Consider the following 21,220-nt stretch of genomic DNA (forward strand, 5'->3'; position numbering starts at 1 on the left):
GCTTGCGTTAGAGTGTCTCCGGTCATGAGCCTACGGCTTCGCAGATGGCTCTGGGCGTCTTCCTGTGACTCTCATTCACACTGGTGTACACACACACACACACACACACACACACACACACACACACACACACACACCCCAAGGCCTCTATTTCTAAATACCATGATGCAGCTTTACCTTATGTCCGGACTCAATACACTTTCCCTTTTGAGGTGGTAACAACCCCTCAGCACCGGTGCATTAACCTAATGCATTTCCCTTATACATTAACCTTATTGGGGGCGGCCAAACTATAGTCCCCAGTACTTCATACAACTACCTTATTGAGGGTGGCAAACTAAGTCCTCAGTACCACTTCAAACTGTCCTTATTGGGGGCGGCCAAACAGTTCCCCAGTACCGCTCCGCATCTGATCTTGCTGCACAGTCAATAAGTTCGGATGGCATAAGCCCAACAGGGACAAACGGCCCCACGGACAGTCCTCCTCCGACACCCCAATAGAGATTTCAAAAGGTCTCTTATCTCTATTGTGGCGCCCTGGGGTTCGAAGGGGAATGATCCGCAGCAATTGCCACTGTCTCAGCAGGTGTTACCACCCTGGACGAGCCCCCAGATTGTTGGAGAAAAGGGAAGAGATGTGTACTTGATAACTAGAATTGAGCAATTAAGAGCATAGATTATCACTGCTCTACAGCCAAAATGCTTCTGAAATAAATGTAGTCAAACTTTACTAATTCTGGGTCACTGAGAACGAAAATGATGCTTAAAATTGTTGATTGGCTCTAGTTTTCAAGATATGCTATTGGGTCAGTATATATGACCCTTGACTTGGGAATGGCGGAGGATAAGTGAGTTATAAAGGGAAGGGATCTCAATTTAAACCAGAAATGACTAAAATACATCTTTGACTGGATCTATGAATAAATCTATGACTGGGTTTGGACAGTACTTGCTTTTTAGGCAAAACAATGAATGATGCAATCTGAAGCTGGTATTGCGTCATACATGATATGAATTGCATCATGTTATTCCTAGAAGTCATGGATGATGCAATCATAACGAAGCTTACATCACTCTGCTGAACAAATTGCCCTATATCAGCTCTAGAAATCATACAGTGTCGTGCTCTCTTATTTGTCAGTGTTTGATTTTGCAAAGGGACACATTTCTGTTTAGCCAAAGTGAGCAGAGATGCCTCGTACTTGTGTGAACAGTGCAGATAACTTCTGCTATGTTTGTGGTGAAGTGACTTTTGCATCACAAAAGTGCAGTATAACCATTATGGTTAAGAAAGCGTATCACCTTTATTTTGGCTGCAAAATTGGAGATCAGGACAAGAGGTGGGCCCCGCACATATGCTGCAACAAATCTTCGCCAGTGGTTGAACAGGAAAAGGAAGTCTATGCCTTTTGCAGTGCCAATGATTTGGAGAGAGCCAACAGATCATACCAGCAATTGTTATTTCTGCATGGTGCCTCCAGTTGGGAAAGGTGTGTCAAAGAAGAAAAAGTGGACTGTGCATTATCCAAACATTCCCTCAGCTATACGCCCAGTACCCCACGGAGAAGGACTGCCAGTTCCTGATGCACCAGAATCATTCTCACTTGAGTCAGACGAGGAAGAGGATGAAACTTCTGGTCCTGAACCATCAATGTCACAGGACCCACATTTTCTCCCATCCTCCTCCTCTGAACCACACCTCATAACACAAGGTGAACTGAATGACCTTGTCAGGGATTTGGAACTACCCAAGAGTAAGGCAGAGCTGTTGGGCTCCAGACTACAGCAGTGGAATCTCCTGGCAGGTGATGTTAGGGTTTCCATGTTCCGTGACCGTCAAAAGGATCTTGTCCCATTCTTCTTCATGGAAGGTGATCTTGTAGCCTGCAACAACATCGGTGGTGTGATGGCAGCCCTCAACATCGTTCACGATCCAGATGAGTGGAGACTGTTCATTGATTCATTGAAGACGAGTCTTAAAGCTGTTTTACTGCATAATGGCAATGTTTTGCCATCAATTCCAGTTGGTCATGCAGTCCATATGAAGGAAACCTATGACAACATGAAACAACTTTTGAGGTGCAGAAACTATGACCAACATCAGTGGCAGCTTTGTGGCCATTTGAAAGTTGTTGCTCTCTTGCTTGGTGTGCAGACTGGATACACAAAGTACTGCTGTTTTCTCTGCGAATGGGCTAGTCGTGCAAGAGATTCCCACTACATCAAGAAAGATTGGCCACTCCGACAGTCATTGGAGCCTGGGAGGAAAAGTGTTCAGCATCCACCACTTGTTGAATCAAGGAAGATTTTGTTACCACCCTTACACATCAAGCTGGGTCTGATGAAGAACTTTGTCAAGGCCATTGACAAAAACACAAGCAGCTTTCAAGTACCTCCGTGGAAAATTTCCAAGGTTAAGTGAAGCTAAGATAAAGGAAGGTGTCTTTGTTGGTGCTCAGATTCGTGAACTTCTTCGAGATGATGCATTTGACCATGTTCTGCGTGGCAAGGAAAAGACGGCATGGAAAGCCTTCCAGTTAGTGGCAATAAATTTTCTCAGAAACAACAAGGCAGACAACTACAGGTTGTTGGTGGAAAACCTCCTCAAGACATACAAAAGCCTTGGTTGCAACATGTCACTAAAGATACATTTTTTTGCACTCTCATCTAGATTTTTTTCCACCGAACTGCGGAGCAGTGAGCGATGAGCACAGCGAGCGATTTCACCAGGACATTACAACAATGGAGAAACGCTATCAGGGCAAATGGAGCCCATCAATGCTTGCAGACTATTGCTGGACAGTGACAAGAGATGCTCCATTTAATGAATACAAGAGACAAGCCAAGAAGTGCTGAGTTGACACTGAATAGGACTAAACTATGTACATAATAGTTTTTTGCCTTTTGTTTCATAATAAATTTTATTTATATAACCCTTTTGCTGATTTTTAAAATGTTACATAAACAGGACAGGTGAAATATTATCATGTAAAGCAACCATAAACACATGAAAAGACCTAGGTTTACAATTTATGATTAAAACTCCACTATCTACACAATATACATAGACATAAAATGTAAAAACTTAAATATCTTAGAAACAGTAGCCAATCAGTTGTTTTAATTGTCATATTTGAATTCAGCACATCAAAATACATAATAAATAGCACATTTTATCTCTGAAGCAGACGACTTCTCAAAAATTGTAGACCAGTGTTATGAACCAGGCAGCAACTCAAACATACGCCCAGGGCAAGTTGCAAGCCTTGAGACAGGACTTCCAGGCAGAAAAGGAAGCACTGACTAAGCAAGTACCGGTCCTTCATGGACTTGTCAAAATTTAACCATTTGTGCTCAGCATATGCTGTAACAGCAGTGTGTTTGCCACAAAGAGGAAATTGAATAGTTAAATGCCAATGGGCCATGCATTTTTGCCCAGGTGGCAAGCCTCACGAGGGAGGACTCAGGTAGCCTTGTGAGTAAGAATGTTTAAGGGAAGAGACCAGGAAGGGTGGGGGCTAGTTGAGAACCCCACCCTCCTTGCTAAATTGGTAGTGGAACAAAGCCGGTGCCCATGGAAGGGATGGTTCAGCGAGGAAAGCAGGATCAGGGCCAAGCAGGCAGGCAACAGATAGAGAGATTGGAAAACAGGTTGGAAACTTTGAGGGCATAGTGGAAGGAAAAGAGTAAGTAAGTATAAGCATGGGGATTTCAAATCCCCAGGACAATACTTGAAATGGTGATTTGAGTTGATAAAAAGTATCCTTTGGGAGACAAACAAGTGATTTAAGGAAAGAGTGAGAAATTAACTCTGTCGTTGCTAAAGGGAATCAAGCAGTTGAACTTTGTAAAATGCTAAAGAGAAAAATTCTTGGTGTCTTTGAAATGTTTGTAAATAAATCCAGGCAAAGAAATTATTTGATTGCAATCATTTGGCTATGAACAATTTAATCGAATTAGCTAAAGAAATGTAAATATACAGTGCTACTTAATTAAAATCCTATTAGGCTCTAAGGGGCTACAATAAGTGGTGTTTTCTTTCAGATCGTTGTGTGTTTTGAAAGCAGGAGTTCAAAGTAAAAGGCAATCAAAATTCTGGTAAAAACAATTGTGTCCCTTTTAAGTAAGAGTCTTTAAGCTGTGGATAGCTTTGGATCCAGAAGCAAGCCAGAAAGCATCTGTATTAATGCAAATTATCTAACTGATAAGGTAGAAGCCACTGAAACCTGGGCTGCCTATGAAACAAATACAAGAAAATATGGGGTAATTCCTCTGTTTTGCCTGAAATCAACAAGGGTATTTGTATATAAAGGAAATATTTTAAGCAATGACTGACTGCCCAGAAGGGGTAGACCTCTGTTCTTTTTGTCTTTCAGATAATCAGAGAAAACTTATGCCAGCTGAACAGCATTCAACATACCATGCATTTACTGGCACAATAGGAATTATGTTCTGTGTTCTATGTCCTGTTTTGTGGTGTTTGTCTCGTGGCCAGAACTGTTGTGTTTAATATTTTCATAGGACAGTCTAGTTCAAAATCAAATAGAAGGGTTAAATCAAAATGCAGATACTTGTTTTATTCAACTTGAAATACAAAGTTTGGATAAATCAGGAAAATGTGATATACTAAAAAGTCTAATACATTTGCTTAAGTAAGAAAAAAGAAATTTCATTGGCCAGATCTTTTAATAGAAAAAATTGTTGTTAAAATTTGCACACCAACAGTCTTTGGAAACAATGACATGAAAGGTTAACCCACTCCCCATATTGCACATGGGATCCTTCTGGCTACCCCAGATTTCTTGCCAGAGGGCTGCAGAGGGAGAAAAGCTATTGGACACCAGAGGTTGTACCGAGTGGACTCCTCAAAAGTGGGTGTGCTTGTCCTGGCTTGTTGCTCCAAAGCTCTGTAATAAAGTTATTTTACTGGAAGGGTCTACGTGGCATACAGTTGAATAATAAGACTAAAGTACTGTATAATGGCAATGTGTATGTGTTCATTGTTGGGAAAAGATGTATGAGTGAAGAGTGGAAGTTTTCTTTGTAGGTTAAAAAAAGCCAAGAAGGGAGGCTTGAATGTGCCCAAGCAGCTGTAAAATCTGCAAAACACTGCCAGGCATTAATGAAATGTGTTAGGTTTCTTTTCTCACAGGTAAAAGAAGCGCTACGCCCCCCCCCCCAGAAACAAAACAAAACCCTAGCAGCCCTGCCACTCCTTGAAACCAGGAGATTGGATCTATGTAAAGGTCCACCAATGAAAGACTGCTTTGGCTCCACGCTGGAAAGGCCCTTTCCAAGTCCTGTTAACCACCAACACCTCTGTGAAGTGCCAAGGACTACCTACCTGGACCCACACTTCTCACCGCAAAGAAAAGACCCCTCCACCTGGAGATGACTCTCCGACTGATGATCAGCCTATTTCTCCTTCTAGCTCTGCTGTGCCTTCTGGACAGCAGGGAAAAAAGGACAAGGCGAAGTACTAGTAACCTCTCCCTCGTCCACTGACAGACCTACTGTGCCTTTGGATTTTTCTAGAAGAATCAAACCATTACAGGGTGATGTGCTAGTAACCTCTCCCCTGTACCATGCTGAACCACGACTGTTTCAGGAAAAAAGAATAAGGAACACTTGCTCCACTGAAACCACCAAAGTCCAGGGATTCCTGACTACAAAAGACATTAAGAACTGACCCTAGTGAAGAAACAAAGAATTATATACTGGCAGGAAGAAACTTGTGGGACCCATGCTTGAGAACGTGGCATTGATTGGATTTTGGGGTTTATTCTACAGGCTGCACCCTGTGTTTTTGGATAAATCCTCCAGCATATATTGCCCTCCCTAATTGGATTTTAAATGACAAATACCAAAGGCACCTTGTTGCCACTGCCCCCGCCATTTCCTCCATTACATTATTATCCCTGTAACACATCCAAATACAGACAATGTCATATATCTGATAAAACCCAATGGCCAAGGCCTTCACACTTGAGTGATTTATTTAAATATTGTTTGGAAAAAAAATTTAAGGTTCAGGATATCCCATATAAGCGAACAATTGAGTGGAAAAAGACTGGTCAGAGGAGATAAAAATATATGGCATCACTACAAATGAGCTTCAAGAATTTGAAATTAAGAAATTTTATAATGGGGTTGATATAATGGCCATCCCAGGGGTCTGTAGTATATCAGGGGGAAGGGGTCCTTATTGTTTCGGTTACCCAATTAGTAAATAATCAGACTCATACTCAAAGAGTGTGTTCTGCCACTGGAAAGTTTACTTGTACTGAAATGATTCCAGTAACTAATAACGTAACCTGTACCCTATTGCAATATACCCCCTCTTATGCCAATGCCTCTCGGAAGTATATAAAGGTATACAACCAACAGATGTGGCATAGTACTACACCAAAGAGAGATGTATTAGGATATCGATGGACTGTGATTAATACTACACTAGGGACTGTTAAATTCACACTGCCCTCATCCAGTTTTCAGATCACCTCCACATATTCAAACTGCTCAAAAGGGGCTGCCATTAGATTAGCACAGCAAAGGGCCTGGGTTATTTCCTCTAGAAAGAAGAGGGACTTGACCGGATCCCTATGGGATGGTGCCAATAGTGCAGCAGCAATTTGGAATATTTTTAAAAGCCAAGAACATTACGAGAAATTAGGACAATTAGAGAAAGCCACAGGTCTTATTAGGGGAGCACAGCTGACCCAGGTGCAAGCTGGAGTTGGTGAATTACATGTTATTTCTGCCCTTAGTTCAATAACCAGGATTTGTGGACAGAGATGGTATTGAATATCACTGAGGCTGGGAAGGTATTGCAGTGGGATTTGGCATGTTCAGAAATTCAAGATTTCCTGAATGACCAGCTGATGGCCATTCGGAGTGATCTCGAGCATGAGGCATGGCCTATTGCTCTTACAGATACCTCAGGAACGCCATCTGATTTGTGGCCATGGAGACATACTTGGAGATTTTCAGGATGGAGTTGTATATACTCGCAGTGCTCCTCCCAAGCATATGGGCCGGTAGGAGGGGTGTGGGCTCCTACATACCGAATCCTGTCGGGTCCATGGGGAGGATGCATGTGGGACTGGATTATTTACTGTGATATCTGGGAGATTAGACCACCTGGTAATGCCTAGCCGATTTGCTGTTAGTGCTCCTGGAATAACACCCGATATTTGGATTGGAATAGGGAAGCACTGGACATTATGGCCCTTAGAACCCCCACAGCTTCAGTACGTAAGGAAATTGAAGCAAGGGGAAGTTGTCACTGTTCATGACAACGTTTGCTGGGAGGGTAGGGGACAAGGAACTACCCTTACAGGACACCTACTTTTTCAAGCTAATGATAGCTGTATGTATGTTAAAACCACCACGTTGCGAGATATACATTTTAATCTCACTACTGCTGCAGGTAGTCATATTATTTACTGACCTGCGGATAGAATTTTACAAGTAGCCCTGAGATTTCAGATACCCTTTAATTGGACTAGTTTAGTACCTGATTGATTTCAAAATTTGCTTTCACTGTTACCAGAGGTTCAAAGAATCTCTGAATTACAAGGGCAAATTCACATGCTTCAAACTATATATCAAGTTGAAAAGTATGCCTTTCATACAGCTTATAGAGTGTCTTCTTTATGTACTAAGTATGATGTATTGTGCTTTGTGACTAAAATTGTACAACAACCCCATCATATTATTACTGTGGGAATGTTACTGCTTTTATTGTTGTTTAGTTTAGGATTATGTTATTGTTGTTGTAAAGGACATAATAATAGTAATACCTTTCATGTCCATACTAATCATGCATTGTCATTGCATCCAATTAAAACCCCTAAGGTTGAAGCATTTGATGTAGAATCTGAAATCCAAGGCTTGATGCAAATGGAGATTTAAGAATGTTTGTTGTGCTAGAAGCACAAAAGGGGTGTGTGTGGAAGTAGAGATGGAAATGAAGGGGATTTCAATGCAAATAGTGTAGTTTGTGAGCAAGAGTCAGGCTAGCTGTAACCCTAATAACGCGAGATTTGTAGAAGCGAGGATTGTGTGAGGCGAGTGGGAAAGTACTGTGTGAGAAGTTGTTGCGACCTTGTATTAGATAAGTATGGAATGTAGACTATAGTTTAAATAGAGGTGAGAAAAATAAGATATCAGGATGACCTATGTATAAACAAAATGCAGCTGTTGCCCATTATTGTGTGTAACAAAAGGTACAAATGCTTGCTGTAATTGTTTACCTAGAGAGAGACCTGTTTTGCTCTCTCCCTCCACGCAATTGCTAGAGATAATAAAGTATCTGACTTGCTGCACCCAACGTGAGAGTGAGAACTCTATTTTTCTCCGACAGACACTTGTGTATTTTTATATCTGATTTTGTAAGCAAGTAGTTTTTAAGTGAGGTGAAACTTGGGGGTACGCAAGTCAAATCAGACTCCTGAAAAGGGTACAGTAGTCTGGAAAAGTTGAGAGCCACTGCTCTAACTTAGTCTAGGACCTGCTATCAACAGCCTTCATACCCCCAGTCCTGGTTTCCACGGATGACAGCCAGCCAACTGTGCCTTCCCTTGGAAGGCCTCCACCATGGCAAAGAGTGGCAGCATTCACATCTCACGTGTAGCTCCTCTACTTTTGACCTGAGAGCCATCAGGACTGGAGTTTGGATATAAAGTTCCTTTCAGGTGGTCCTTCCCTGGTGCTAGGTTCAGGAGTAGGCAACCTATGGCATGCGTGCCAAAGGCGGCAATCCAGCTGATTTTCAGTGGCACTCACACTACCCGGGTCCTGGCCACCAGTCTGGGGGGCTCTGCATTTTAATTTAATTTTAAATGAAGCTTCTTAAACATTTTAAAAACCTTATTTACTTTACATACAACAATAGTTTAGTTGTATATTATAGAAAAAGACCTTCTAAAAAGGTTAAATTGTACTACTAGCACGCGAAACCTTAAATTAGAGTGAATACATGAAGACTCGGCACACCACTTCTGAAAGGTTACTGACCCCTGTGCTAGGTTATCTCTGAGACATACCCCAGAGGAAGGCTCAGCTATACAGTACGACAACATCTCAACTGGCACTATATAAGAAAGAAGAACTACTGGTTCTGATATGCACCAGCTAATAAACTAAGCTAAAGAGAGAGAGAATAACTAACAGTGTGAAATACAAACTTGCTGCAGATAATACTGCTCCAAACAAGTCCATATCCCTCTCCCCCACCTTGTACTTCCCTTCTTACCTCAGTGACTAGCATCAGGCCAAGCAGGTAGCATATGACTGCAATGGCCAGGGTCAGCAGCTCCCGGTGCCCTTTCTTCTGGAGAACTTCTGGGTACATGTCGATAATAGCCGTCACCAGGCTCTCAACACAGACGAACTGCAGAAGAATTCATGTCAAGAAACCAAGGACCTAATGTCTCTCTTTCCCTACCTATCTTCTTTCCCACTTCCATTCTTCCACTCAGGTAGTCTCTCTCCTTTTTCCTACACCTAAAGCATGAACGGCTTGGAAACAGGGAGGTATAGCTGCATCTGAGTCCCAAAGGAAGTGGAGTTACCACTGGTGCAACATCAGGAATTGAGCGCCCCAGAGGAGTGACTGGAACCACATCTGGAACTGAGTGAGATTATCCCAAGCCTTCCACCTGGACTAGGGAGGATGTTCAGGTAAAACAGAAATGACAGACGGAACATGGAGACAATAAGGGAATTGCACCTCACCACAAAGAATTATCAAGAAATAAATTGTGTGTCACAAGGAACCACTGTGGTATAAAAGAAGTTACTGCCAGGAAGCAGCTACTCTGGAGCCAGGAGACAGTGAGGGTACTACAGGTCACAAGTCACACCTGGAATCAAGAACACTCGTAGTACAGTCAGAGCTGCCATCAAACTACAGTTACAGATGGGGCTTGTCACAATACAAAGGGAGTCCTAGTGAACTTAGAGGAGATTGACACAAAATGTGTAGTAAAGTGCCTGGTTCCTGAGAGATGATTACTAGCCCCTAAGGCCAGACTTGGCGGGAAGGACAAAGAAGCGTGGCTGCTGGTTGTCACTGGATTGTCAGAGACTTATGCTGGAAGGTACAGGTGCTGCAGGTTACTGTTAAGGAGTAACACCTAACACCAGCTGACTGCTGGGATGTACTGGCCAGCTCTAAGTATGATCATTCTGAAGTAGTAACATGGATGTGTGACAGGTGTTCCAGGTGGCTGAGAGACACATCACCATTTCCCACCCACGGGTTATGATCTACATGAGGCTCTCAAACATGTGACAGACACCTTGGAGTTAGAGGGAAAGAGGAGGGTTATTTACTATACCTGGCTGTCTAGTCCCAGGAAGATCAGCATAAGGAAGAATAGGCAGGACCAGAACTGAGACACAGGCATCATCATTACAGCCTTTGGATACGCAATGAATGCTAGGCCCGGACCTGCCAATCAGATAGCTGAATAAGGATGAGGTTTCCCCAACAACACGACCCAGCAACACAGAGACCGGTTTGATGTGCGGTTTAAAAAACTTAGCCTACCAAGACCTCACTTCCCCAGAATGTATCGTGCAATGGTCACTGACACACGGGATAATAACTGCAGACATGGGCTGAGCAGCTGATTTTGGAAAGAAGAATCAGGGATTTCAAAACAACAGGGAATGCAGCTCTGCTTCTGGACAGTGGCACTAAGTGCATCAGGATAGCAGAGAATAAAGCAGTGGTTCTGGATGACAGGGCCTCTGAGTCCGCAGAATAGGCAGAGGCTGTTCTGGGCAACTGGACTGGGGACACTAGCAATTACAGAGGATGTAGGATTGGTTCAAGGTAGCAGCACTGCTAACCTCATGGGTTGGCTTCATATTCAAAGGTGTCAATTCCTAAAAAGTCCACCCATGTTTTAAGTTTTCCTTTTGGCCCTGCCACATTTAGAAAGTACCAACCTGACTCGGCCACTTCTGAAATGGGCACGCCCTGTTCTTGTGCCATGAAGCCCAGCACAGAGAAGATAGCAAAGCCGGCCACAAAGCTGGTGGCACTATTCAGGAAACATAGTATGAAGCAGTCCCTGTTGGGGCAGAACCAAAGAGAGAGAGAGAGAGAGAGAGACGGCATTGTTTTCCTCTGCAAATTTACCACTTTGGGTAATTGCTTTTGTGCTCAGCTTTCTGAATGGGACATGAATCCATGCACTTGCTTACACTAACACTAGCCTGAGACTCCTCCAGAGGCCAGCAGCCCAAAACAGAACTCGGCAGCCTACAGCCTTGACCCATGGCACTACAAGAACTACATGATTATACTTGGCAATAAAAATGACGGAGGGCTACAGCCATATATTGTAAGCAGGATGCCCCAGTGAAGTCACTAGGGACTTGTCACAACAAGGGGCAACAGGAATCATCATATGAGGGTAGAGGAATGGAACAAATATTGAGGGGAAAAAGGATCCTTAAATAACAAGGGACCTGATCCAAAGCCCTCTGAAACCAATAGAAAGACTCCCATTGACTTGAATGGGCTGGGGATCAGGCCTGAGAGGAAAAGGGAACTAGAAGCAATAAGCACTGGATGAAAAAGAACCTGTCATGCCAGACAAACCTTTCTGTTGCTCTTTCTGATCGAATTAAAACACACACAGGGTGCACTAAAGGGGCTGGGATTTTAATAAGGCATTTGATGCCATGGGGCAGATTCTCCTCTTTAGACCACTGGGAATCTGGTGTAACTCCCCCGAGATCAGACCCAGGTAACTGAACTGAATTTGGCCACATGCATTACTAAATCTTATTTCCATATCAGTTAACATTTTACAATACCCATATCAACTCAACAATGGCACCTCCAGGAGTCCCGTGCCCCCTCTCCCTGCCCAGATGGAAGAGTGCCACTGGCAGAGCCACCAAAGGCATTTCTTGTAGTCCATGGGTTTTCCTGGGTAGTCTCCTACCCAGTCACTGAGCCCTGCTTAGCTTGCAAGAGCTGACAAGAGCATAGGACGAAATGGCATGGGCCCCACTCGTAATTTCGAAGCAGTGAGTGCCACGGCTCCAATTACATTCTGCTCGGCTGCCCACACGGCCCTCAGCCGGATGTGAGAGGGAGAGAGGGGCACAGGCTGCTCCTACCTGTAACAGTTGTTATTGTACTTGTTGTAGCTGCCCAAGGCTGTCAGGCACCCCTGGCAGATAGCATAAGAGAAGAAGATCTGAGTGCCTGCATCCATCCACACCTAGAACGGAAAAGGACAGTGAGTTGCAGCCATGGCTAAGGAAATAAATGGTAAAGTCCTGTCAGGATACACACACTTCAGAGCAGCAGCCTGTCAGACATGGAGAAATCCACATCAGGCAGAGAAGGGAAGAATCCATACAGGGTGTGACATGTCTCTGGATTGATTGTCCCAGCTTGGGGGACTGGAGTGAAGATTCCACCATGAAAAGGGAGGATTTTCCTTCTGGACCCCAACAGCGTCTCTCAAATAATCCAAGGAAGAATGGATTTGAGTGGGGAAGGGAGAGTGATTTTTAAGCCCTCCGACAGGGGCAGTCAATAGGCAGACCGTGAGGCAAATCTGGACTGCCAGATACTTTCGAACGGACAAAATCTTTGTATTTGCTTACTATCATCATTATTGTTATTGAGGTGTGAAAATATTTCTCTGGAGTCTCGACCTGGACTATACCTTGACCAGGAAATTTGGACCTTGACAAAAAATAATTGACTATCCCTGCCCTAGGGTGTCTGTTGCATAATCTGTCCTTCACCAGCTACCCTGATGGAGGGCATATTCCAAGAGGGCTGTCATCATCCGTTCCCGAGGCAGTGATTCAGGGGCGAGATCAATTCCAAACACCTTTCATTTTTTCTAAGTTAAACTGCCCGCAGAATGTACAGAGAGGGTGCATGGGGATGTGGCATGGTATAAAGACTGTACCAGAACAAGTTGGAGATCACTTAGCTGCTTGGGAGTGAAAAAAAACATGAGTATATCACAAAGCCATCCCAAACAAGTGCCAATAAAACCTTTATATGACACCACACCACCCGGTATTCCCTACACATGAGGGTGGAGGAAGATCAGGACAACGGGAGCAGCCAGGAGATGTTGGGTTCATAGTATCTCATCACCACCATTAACTCATCCCGGCACCCATCCAGAGCAGCAGAGTTTGTTGTTATTTCAGCCTTCAGCCGCTGGCTCCTCCTCCACTTCACTATATTGATAGCACTTTCTCTCACACCGTGTGATGCTAGTATACAGAGCCACAAAGATGGGCTGCAGTGCTCAGAATCTTCCACACAGCCAGGGAAGGATATTGGTAGCAAGTTAACAGCCAGGAAGGAACACCTTGTCCAGTATCCTTGCTGTCCCCTAAACGGTGGCCAGCAGGCTTCCAAGTGGCTGCAAATTGGCAGGCTTTCAAATACAGGCAGCCAGCCACTGCTGTTTGAATTAACTGAGATCCCTCATGGATCCAGACCTACACATGCACCAAGGAACCTCCCCCCCTGCCCCATTATAATCAAGGTCCAACCTTCTCCACAACAAGCTAGACTCAAATTCTGCAGCAAGGTGTCTGGCTCCTGCAGCTCTCCCACGTGGCAGACCAGAAATTCCATATCAACTTCATTAAGGTTAGAAAATGGAGGTTTTAATGAATTAACTGAACACGAATAAAACACTCAGCTCCTGTGTTGTTTATTTTCATATTAAAATTCCATTTAATTTAGGCTGTCTCCATGTTTTCAACATGTCACCAATTTTTGTGTTGACAAGACATAACTGCATCTGAAAGTCATCAGGGAAGCTGGAAGTGTTAGCAGCTGGGTAGGGAGCAGTTGGGCTTTTTGCCATGCGGGAAGATGCGGGAGACAGTTTGAGATTGTGGGAAAAGCACATTAGCTGATTGCTTCTGCTACAATAATCAGCAGTGAAATAATTAACGTTTAAATACCTTCCGTTAGGTATCAGAATTAACACCCCATTGGGATGCATGGAACAATAGTTTGGAGTTCTGCAAACTCAGGGAACTAACAGTGAATGCAAGTTACACTCTTTCAAGCTTTTTCCCCCCATATGGATAAGGGCTAGAAACATAATGTTTTTTAAATTAAAGCCGAGATTCTGGAGCACAATTCTGTAAGAAGGTGCTGATTTCACAGCAAATGCCAGAAATGCCGAATCTCGGAATAAACGGGCTCTTGTTTATAAAACTGACCATTTGTAGCTCCAATAGTTACCTACACATCTACTGCAGTTTGTCTTATACTAGGAAGCTCGTCTCCCTGAGGAAGCTCCAGCCTCTTCCAAGAAAAGCTCAAGCTGGGCCAGAGAGCATGAAGAGAGAGGTTTTTTCTCCTTTTGTTCATCATCATTTCACGTTTCAACAAAACCATCTGTCATACACTGAATATTTCATAGATGCTTCTGCATTTGCCAAGCCCCTAAATGGCAATGACCTAACACATCCATATGTTTAAAATACCCTGACAAAAAGGCTATATTTGGGCTGGGCTGAGATTCCCCCATCAACCCTTTTAAAGAGGCCTCAGTATTTTGTCGGTCTCTTAGGGGAGGGAAGTCCAACCTGATCTAGATAGCAGTCAATTAAGGCCTGATCCTGCGAGGTGCTGAACCCCTGCTTTTCCCATCACCACTTTGTTGGAGTCTCTCCACACCTCACAGTATCAGGCTGTATTCACTCACCTGTGGGTCTGCAAGCCTGGACATGTCTGGCTTCAGGTAGAACATGATCCCCTCAGCAGCACCAGGCAGGGTGACCCCTCGAATCAGCAAGACAAAAAGCATCAAGTAGGGAAATGTGGCAGTGAAGTAAACAACCTGGAAGCAGAGAGAAGGATAAAAAGGGGATGTTGTCACCCTATAGATTATACATCCAAAGCAAATCCCCTAACTCTATTATTAACAACACCTGAGTCTTTAAATCCCCAAAGCCTCTGCTTTCACTGAATTCTAATTAAAGGTCATGAAAATATTTCTATTCATGGCCAAGATTTCCAAAAGTGAGCAGTGAATTTGAGGGGGACAAGGCAGCAATTTTCAAAGCGTGATTGCTTACCACACTGAAAAATTTAGCCTCCTTAAGGCATCTCAACTTGAATCTGAGAGCCCCCAAAATCTTGACGTGTTTTTGAAAGCCTTGACCACAGTTTTTGTAAAGCCCTCCTGTCCTCTCTTTTGTGTGGGAAATGAAATGCATTGGTTTAGGGAACGGTTTGAGCAGAATGAATCATTCGTCAAGCCCTTTTTTCTGCTTATGGAATTGAATATCAGTGAGCAAGCTGCAATTTCCCTAAAGGTATTCATTATTCAGATTCACTCAAATAATATACTTTTGAATTTTTGTTCACACTATGGATCAATTGCAAATATTCAAATGTCAAACTGTGTTATTTGACTGTGATTTGTCTTTGTTAAGATAATTAGATTGAACTTTCTTTAGTCTCTCACTGTCAGTAGATATGGTTGGAAAAATTTTGATCAAACTATTTTTGCCCATCAAAATATGCAGATTTGTCAAAACCAAAACTTTTCATTGAAAAGGGTCAGTTTCCACAAATGGGTACTCAAAATGTTTTGTATATTACATTTTAAAATTGCCAACATGACAAATTCTGGCTTACCAGTTCAAAACAATTTTAGGTTTAGAAAACTAAACTAATGGAAGTAAAAAAAAGTTGAAAACTTATAATAGAAATGAAACATTGCAAAATTATTGAAACTTGACATTTCAATTGATCCAAATTGAATTTTTTTTTTTTTTTTTTCAGTTTGTGAAAAAAATTTAATGTTTTGACCTTTTGTCCTGATTCAGGAGGGGAAACGTTTTTTGAAATCTCAGAAGTTTTCACAGGACAGGAAAACCATTTCCAGGTTGGCTTTAACTGTAAGACAGATTTTCCAGGCATCAGATCATTCTTGTAGCTCTTCTGAATCCTTTCCAATTTTTCAACATCATTTTAAAGTATCTTTTTAAATCCGCATGTTTACACTTCAGTATTTGATTGTTTTCTGAAGTGCAAAGAGAGAAGAGTGGGGAGGAGACATGGATTTTAATTGAGTCCCCTGGGTCTCCACACATATGCAGCAAGCAGGAGAGAGCAACTCAGTACATTTCCATTAAAGGCAAAGAGTCTTGCAGGCTCCACATGTTCCCATCTGAGCCCAAGGAGCACAGTGGTGTAAGCAGAGTCAGGATAAGCTCTACCCTGACATCTGGTGGTGAATTATGGCGAGGGTGGAAAAGAACTTCAGGGGCTGATCTTGTTTGCATAGGCACACCCACCCGCCTAGCCTGGGACAACAACAACTGAAAGTGGTTACTTTGGCTGGTGTGGGATCCCCAGTTTCTCTGTTATCGGGGCAGGAAGAATAAAGTGTTGTTACCCTGATTCTGTGCATCAAGGCCAGTGGAACTGTTGTATGACAGAGGGACTCACCAGTAACTAAGTAGCACTGGCTAGACAAGGGGCATGGGTTACAAAACCCAGTGAATTGAGAGAGGTTGGGGACAGGTATGTGTAATTGATGGTATGGGCCCCTTTTGCGGGCCTGGAACACCAACTGCACTACTTCCTCTCTCCAGTGTTGAATAGCAGAGCTAAGTTTGCTTCCATTAGGAGTCTAGCTAGAGATTGCTGAGCTGAATTCACTTTGGGCCAATGGTGCACCAGCACTGGGGCTCCCCTACTACAAGCTGAAATCACTAAAAGAGCTAAAATTGCTGAGCGGAGATCACTCAGTGCTGTGTTAACCGGGGGGGCGCCTGAAGATATATTGCTAAGCAGCTGGCAGAGCCGAGCAGTTTGTGGGACAGTTGGAGCGGCCCATAGAACAGTGAGCGGCGCAGAGTGGAGCTGCGCCATTTGTGGGGGCAGCTGGAGCGGTTCAGGGGACGGCTGGTGGAGTGGAGCGGCTGGCAGAGCTGAGCAGTTTGTGGGACGGTTGGAGCGGCCCATGAAATGGGGAGCACAGCGGAGCAGTTTGGGGGACGGCTGGCGGAGCAGAGCGGCGCGGCGCGGCTGGTAGAGCGGAGCCATTAGTGGTAAAGGCTGCAGCAGAACTCCACGGAGAAGTTGGGCAGTCGGCCTCGGACCACGTAAGGTGCCCCTTAACATCCTGTGTCCCCCCCCCATTTCCGCCCAGGCTGGGGGGGTAAAACTTTGCAGATAAACTTTTGAACTCTGGGGCAGCACTGACCAGGGACAGAGACTTTGGGGTTGTTGGACTTTGGGGTGATTGGACTTAAGACCCTGAGGGGAAAAGGACACTGCCAAACTTACTTGGAGGTGGGTCTTTTGCTCATGGTTTGTGTTATGAATCCTGTTTGTGGTGTTTCCCCAACATAAAGCTGCATTGTTTCCCTCCTTTATTAAAAGGCTTTTGCTACACTCAGACTCCGTGCTTGCGAGAGGGGAAGTATTGCCTCCTAGAGGCACCCGGGGGGTGGTGTGTAATTGTCCCAGGTCACTGGGTGGGGGTTCGAGCCGGTTTTGCATTGCGTTATTGAAACAGAACCCCTAGATACTGAACCTGGCCCTTGTTACTGCCAACTCAGAGGGGCAGAAGGGTTACAGTGGTAAAAAGGTTGTAAATATGGGGGATGAAGACAGCCGTGTGGACTCAGGAGCTCATTGACCCAGAACTAAAGAGATGTGTCTATTGTGAAGGATGCGTCCTGTACCAGGAAAAGGTGAGAGTGATGGGAGCTTCATGGATGGAGAGAGAGCAAATAGTGGGAAACATCTTTTATGGAAGAAGGGGATTGAAGAAACTGGCCACTCACCCCTCAGCGATTGTCACAGGTCCTCTAGAAATGTGCAAGACCAACCCTGAGTAGTATAACCCACCCTCACCGCTGCTCAGGGGGTTATACTTCAGCCCTGCACCATTGAAGCCTGAGTGGCTTCTTTAAGCCTCCCATGTGAAATATGTTATGCTCATCCAATCCAGGAATAGAAACAATACCATGTGACTTATACAATCACAACCAGCCAGCCAAGCTCAAATTTTCAGTATTGAGTGTGGAATGCTCACAGCAGCGCCCTGTTTGTGAGCAATCCATTGAGTTAAAGAAAAAAGACAGAAAACCCCCAAACTGAGAAATTACAAATAATGAGGAAGTGGGAGGTAACCGTGATGAACCCCCTAAGAAGATTATTTCTAGTGGGATATTCACTCAGCTCTGGTGTTTAATTATGATTGGTGATTGGAGATTTGACACTAAAACAGGCTAATGTTGCAAAAGCCACCAGACCACTTGGGGACTGTGCATCAGCAGCAACTGGATGATTGTGTGTTGCTAATGGTGAAGCAGCGTCTTTAACAAGGTTTCCCCATTACAGTGGACCATGCTGGGCTAGGACTTCACCATTTCTTCTAAGATCTTTCCCTTGTCTCCCCTCTGATTGACTGACTTTCTTTGCTCTTCTCATAATGGACTAAATTCAGACCCAGCGTAAGCAGCTGTGACTTCAATGCAGTTGCACCCACCCATACCAATCCGAGTATGGCCCTATGTCTTGTGTGTTCCCTGCGTCATTTCTTCTCTCTCTGTATCCTGGAGAAGGCTAAGAAGGGGGGAAAGAGATATAATGGCAGCTAGGAGGAGGTTTAGGAACTAAGGGGACAGAGTTTGCTCTTACTTTGCCTGTGGACTTGACTCCTTTCCAGATGCAGAAGTAGCAGATGACCCAGGCGAGCAGGAGGCAGAGAGCCAGCTCCCAGCGCACAGTGCCCAGATTGTGAATACCGTCTGTGAGCCCCAGGGCTCGCTTCCTGCCAGTGCAGGAGGAGAGAGAAAAGTTAACATCCCAGACTTGACTCTTCCAGCAGCCCCCCGCCCAGAGTTTTCATACACATCCCATAGCGCAGCTGCCCAATCTCCCCCATCACTCCTGCTTCCAGTCACCCTAGCCCTGACAGCATTACTGTATTCTTCGTCACCACAATGCCTTAGGTGTCTCTGGGATCCCCTTGCAGCCTGGCCCTGCAGTTCCACCTCACCCTTTAGTCAGCCTGGGCTCTCCAACTCTCCCAAAGCCCTCAATAGCCCCACTGCAGCCCCCAACCATTCACAGCACAGTCACTCCCGATCTCACATCACTGCCATCCCTTTGGCTGCCTTGCAGGCCACACTCCATCAGCAGCCTCCCCTACAGCCCCCCGGTATCATCAATGGCTCCTAATCACCTGCTGGCTACTTTGTTTCCTCCAAACACCATATGTTCTATGGCTCTCTCCAGGAACCCTTATGGTTATGGCCCTCATTCATCCCTACAGGTTCCCCTCAGCACCCAGGCTCCCTAAGGTTATGTCTACACGATGAGCGGGGGAGCGGGGTGATTCCCACTTCACCCAGCCATACTCGCCCTCACACTCACCTGAGTTAGCACACTGACAATAGCAGTGTAGCCGTGGTAGCATGGGCAGGGGTGGCTTGTGCTAGCAGCTCCCACTACGTACCCATGGAGTTCAGGAGGTTTGTATTCAGGGCAGTTAGCACGGTGCTGTTTCTGCCCATGCTACCGTGGCTACACTACTATTTGAAGCATGCTAGCTCAGATGAGAGCTGGCATCAGTATATCTACAAGAGCTGGGACCACACACCCCCGTTCATAATGTTGACATAGCGTAACAGGGACCATGTGAGAGCTGACCACCATGTCCAGACAGTTCCCCTGCAGCCTCTCACTACCCTAATAGCTATGACAACTCTATGTCCTCCCGGACAACCCCCACCCCCACCCCGAACTCTAGGGGCTCCCTTGTAGCCGGCAACGTTGTACTGAAATCACAATGGTTTTTGTAGCTATTGGTGGATGTGCCCAGGGCACAGGAGCCTGACACTGAAGTCCCAGCTCTTCCTCTGGCTCATCCTGTGGCATTCGACAAGTCACTTCACCAATGGGGAAGCTGAGACACAGCAAAGAAAAACCCGCAGCTGGCCCGTGCCAGCTGAGTCAGCCTCACCGGGGTTGGACGGCGGGGCTGTTTCACTGCAATGTAGATTCCTGAGCTCGGGCTGGAGCCCAGAATCAGGGACCCTCCCACCCGGCAGGGTTCTAGAACCCAGGCTCCAGCCCAAGCCTGGACGTCTACACAGCAATGAAACAGCCCCGCAAGCCCGAGTCGCCTGGCACAGGCCAGCCGTGAGTGTCTAGTTGCTGTGTAGACATACCCAGACAGGCTAAGTGGGATAATGGATACCGATCACCTTTGCAAAGCACTTTGAAAGCGATGGATCAAAATGTGCTATTGTGATTGAGCCCCTGATTCCCACTTGCTTCCCGTGACTTTCCTAGATTGGGTGGGGGGGAAGGTTGTGAGTGTGAGTCCTTAGAATTACAACTCCCATATTTTCACGCCCTCTGAGGGCCGTGCTGGATGATTCCCTAGAGTGTATTTTGCAGCAGTTCTCTTCTCAGGACTCCTCTCGGGTGCTACGTCTGTTTGCCCTCTGGGTGTTTTCACGGGGTGCATTAGGTACTGTGACAGACCCAGACCAGTGGGGTACAGGAGTCTGGTAGAGGGCAAATATACTGGTCACTGGATGAGTAGTTTTCTGTTCCCTGAGTGACCAGAGCAGGGGCTCCACTAGAGTAATCAGGAAGCTGCTAGAACCAGTTAAGGCAGGCAGGCTAATTAGGACACCTGGAGCCAATTAAGAAGAAGCTGCTAGAATCAATTAAGGCAGGCTAATCAGGGCACCTGGGCTTTAAAAAGGAACTCACTTCAGTTTATGGTGTGAGTATGAGGAGCTGGGAGCAAGAGGCTCAAGGAGCTGAGAGTGAGAGGGTGTGCTGCTGGAGGACTGAGGAGCACAAGCATTATCAGACACCAGGAGGAAGGTCCTGCGGTGAGAATAAGGAAGGTGTTTGGAGGAGGCCCTGGGGAAGTAGCCCAGGGAGTTGTAGCTGTCATGCAGCTGTTACAGGAGGCACTATAGACAGCTGCAGTCCACAGTGCCCTGGGCTGGAACCTGGAGTAGAGGGCGGGCCCGGTTTCCCCCCAAACCTCCCAATTGACCTGGACTGTGGGTTCTTCCAGAGGGGAAGGTCTCTGGGCTGTTCCCCAACCCACACGGTGAATCTCTGAGGCAAGAAAATCTGCCAATAAGCGCAGGAGCCACCAAGACAGAGGAGGAACTTTGTCACACTGGTGTCAGGAGTGGGATATTG

At 45.2% G+C, this 21,220-nt stretch overlaps 1 protein-coding gene across 1 annotated transcript in view; it reads right to left on the bottom strand.

The window, feature by feature from the left end:
- The window catches only part of LOC135892024 (sodium- and chloride-dependent betaine transporter-like), a 57,010-nt gene that overhangs the window by 22,351 nt on the left and 13,439 nt on the right, over positions 1-21,220 (bottom strand). Inside the window, exons 5-10 of the mRNA XM_065419709.1 lie at positions 18,686-18,818; positions 14,727-14,861; positions 12,145-12,248; positions 10,960-11,084; positions 10,344-10,456; positions 9,257-9,394 (exon numbers count right to left, since the gene is read on the bottom strand). Coding sequence (XP_065275781.1) covers positions 9,257-9,394; positions 10,344-10,456; positions 10,960-11,084; positions 12,145-12,248; positions 14,727-14,861; positions 18,686-18,818 — 748 coding nt within the window. The remainder of the gene's footprint in view (positions 1-9,256; positions 9,395-10,343; positions 10,457-10,959; positions 11,085-12,144; positions 12,249-14,726; positions 14,862-18,685; positions 18,819-21,220) is intronic.

This window comes from Emys orbicularis, chromosome 1, assembly GCF_028017835.1.
Source record: "Emys orbicularis isolate rEmyOrb1 chromosome 1, rEmyOrb1.hap1, whole genome shotgun sequence".
Lineage (NCBI taxonomy): Eukaryota > Metazoa > Chordata > Testudines > Emydidae > Emys > Emys orbicularis.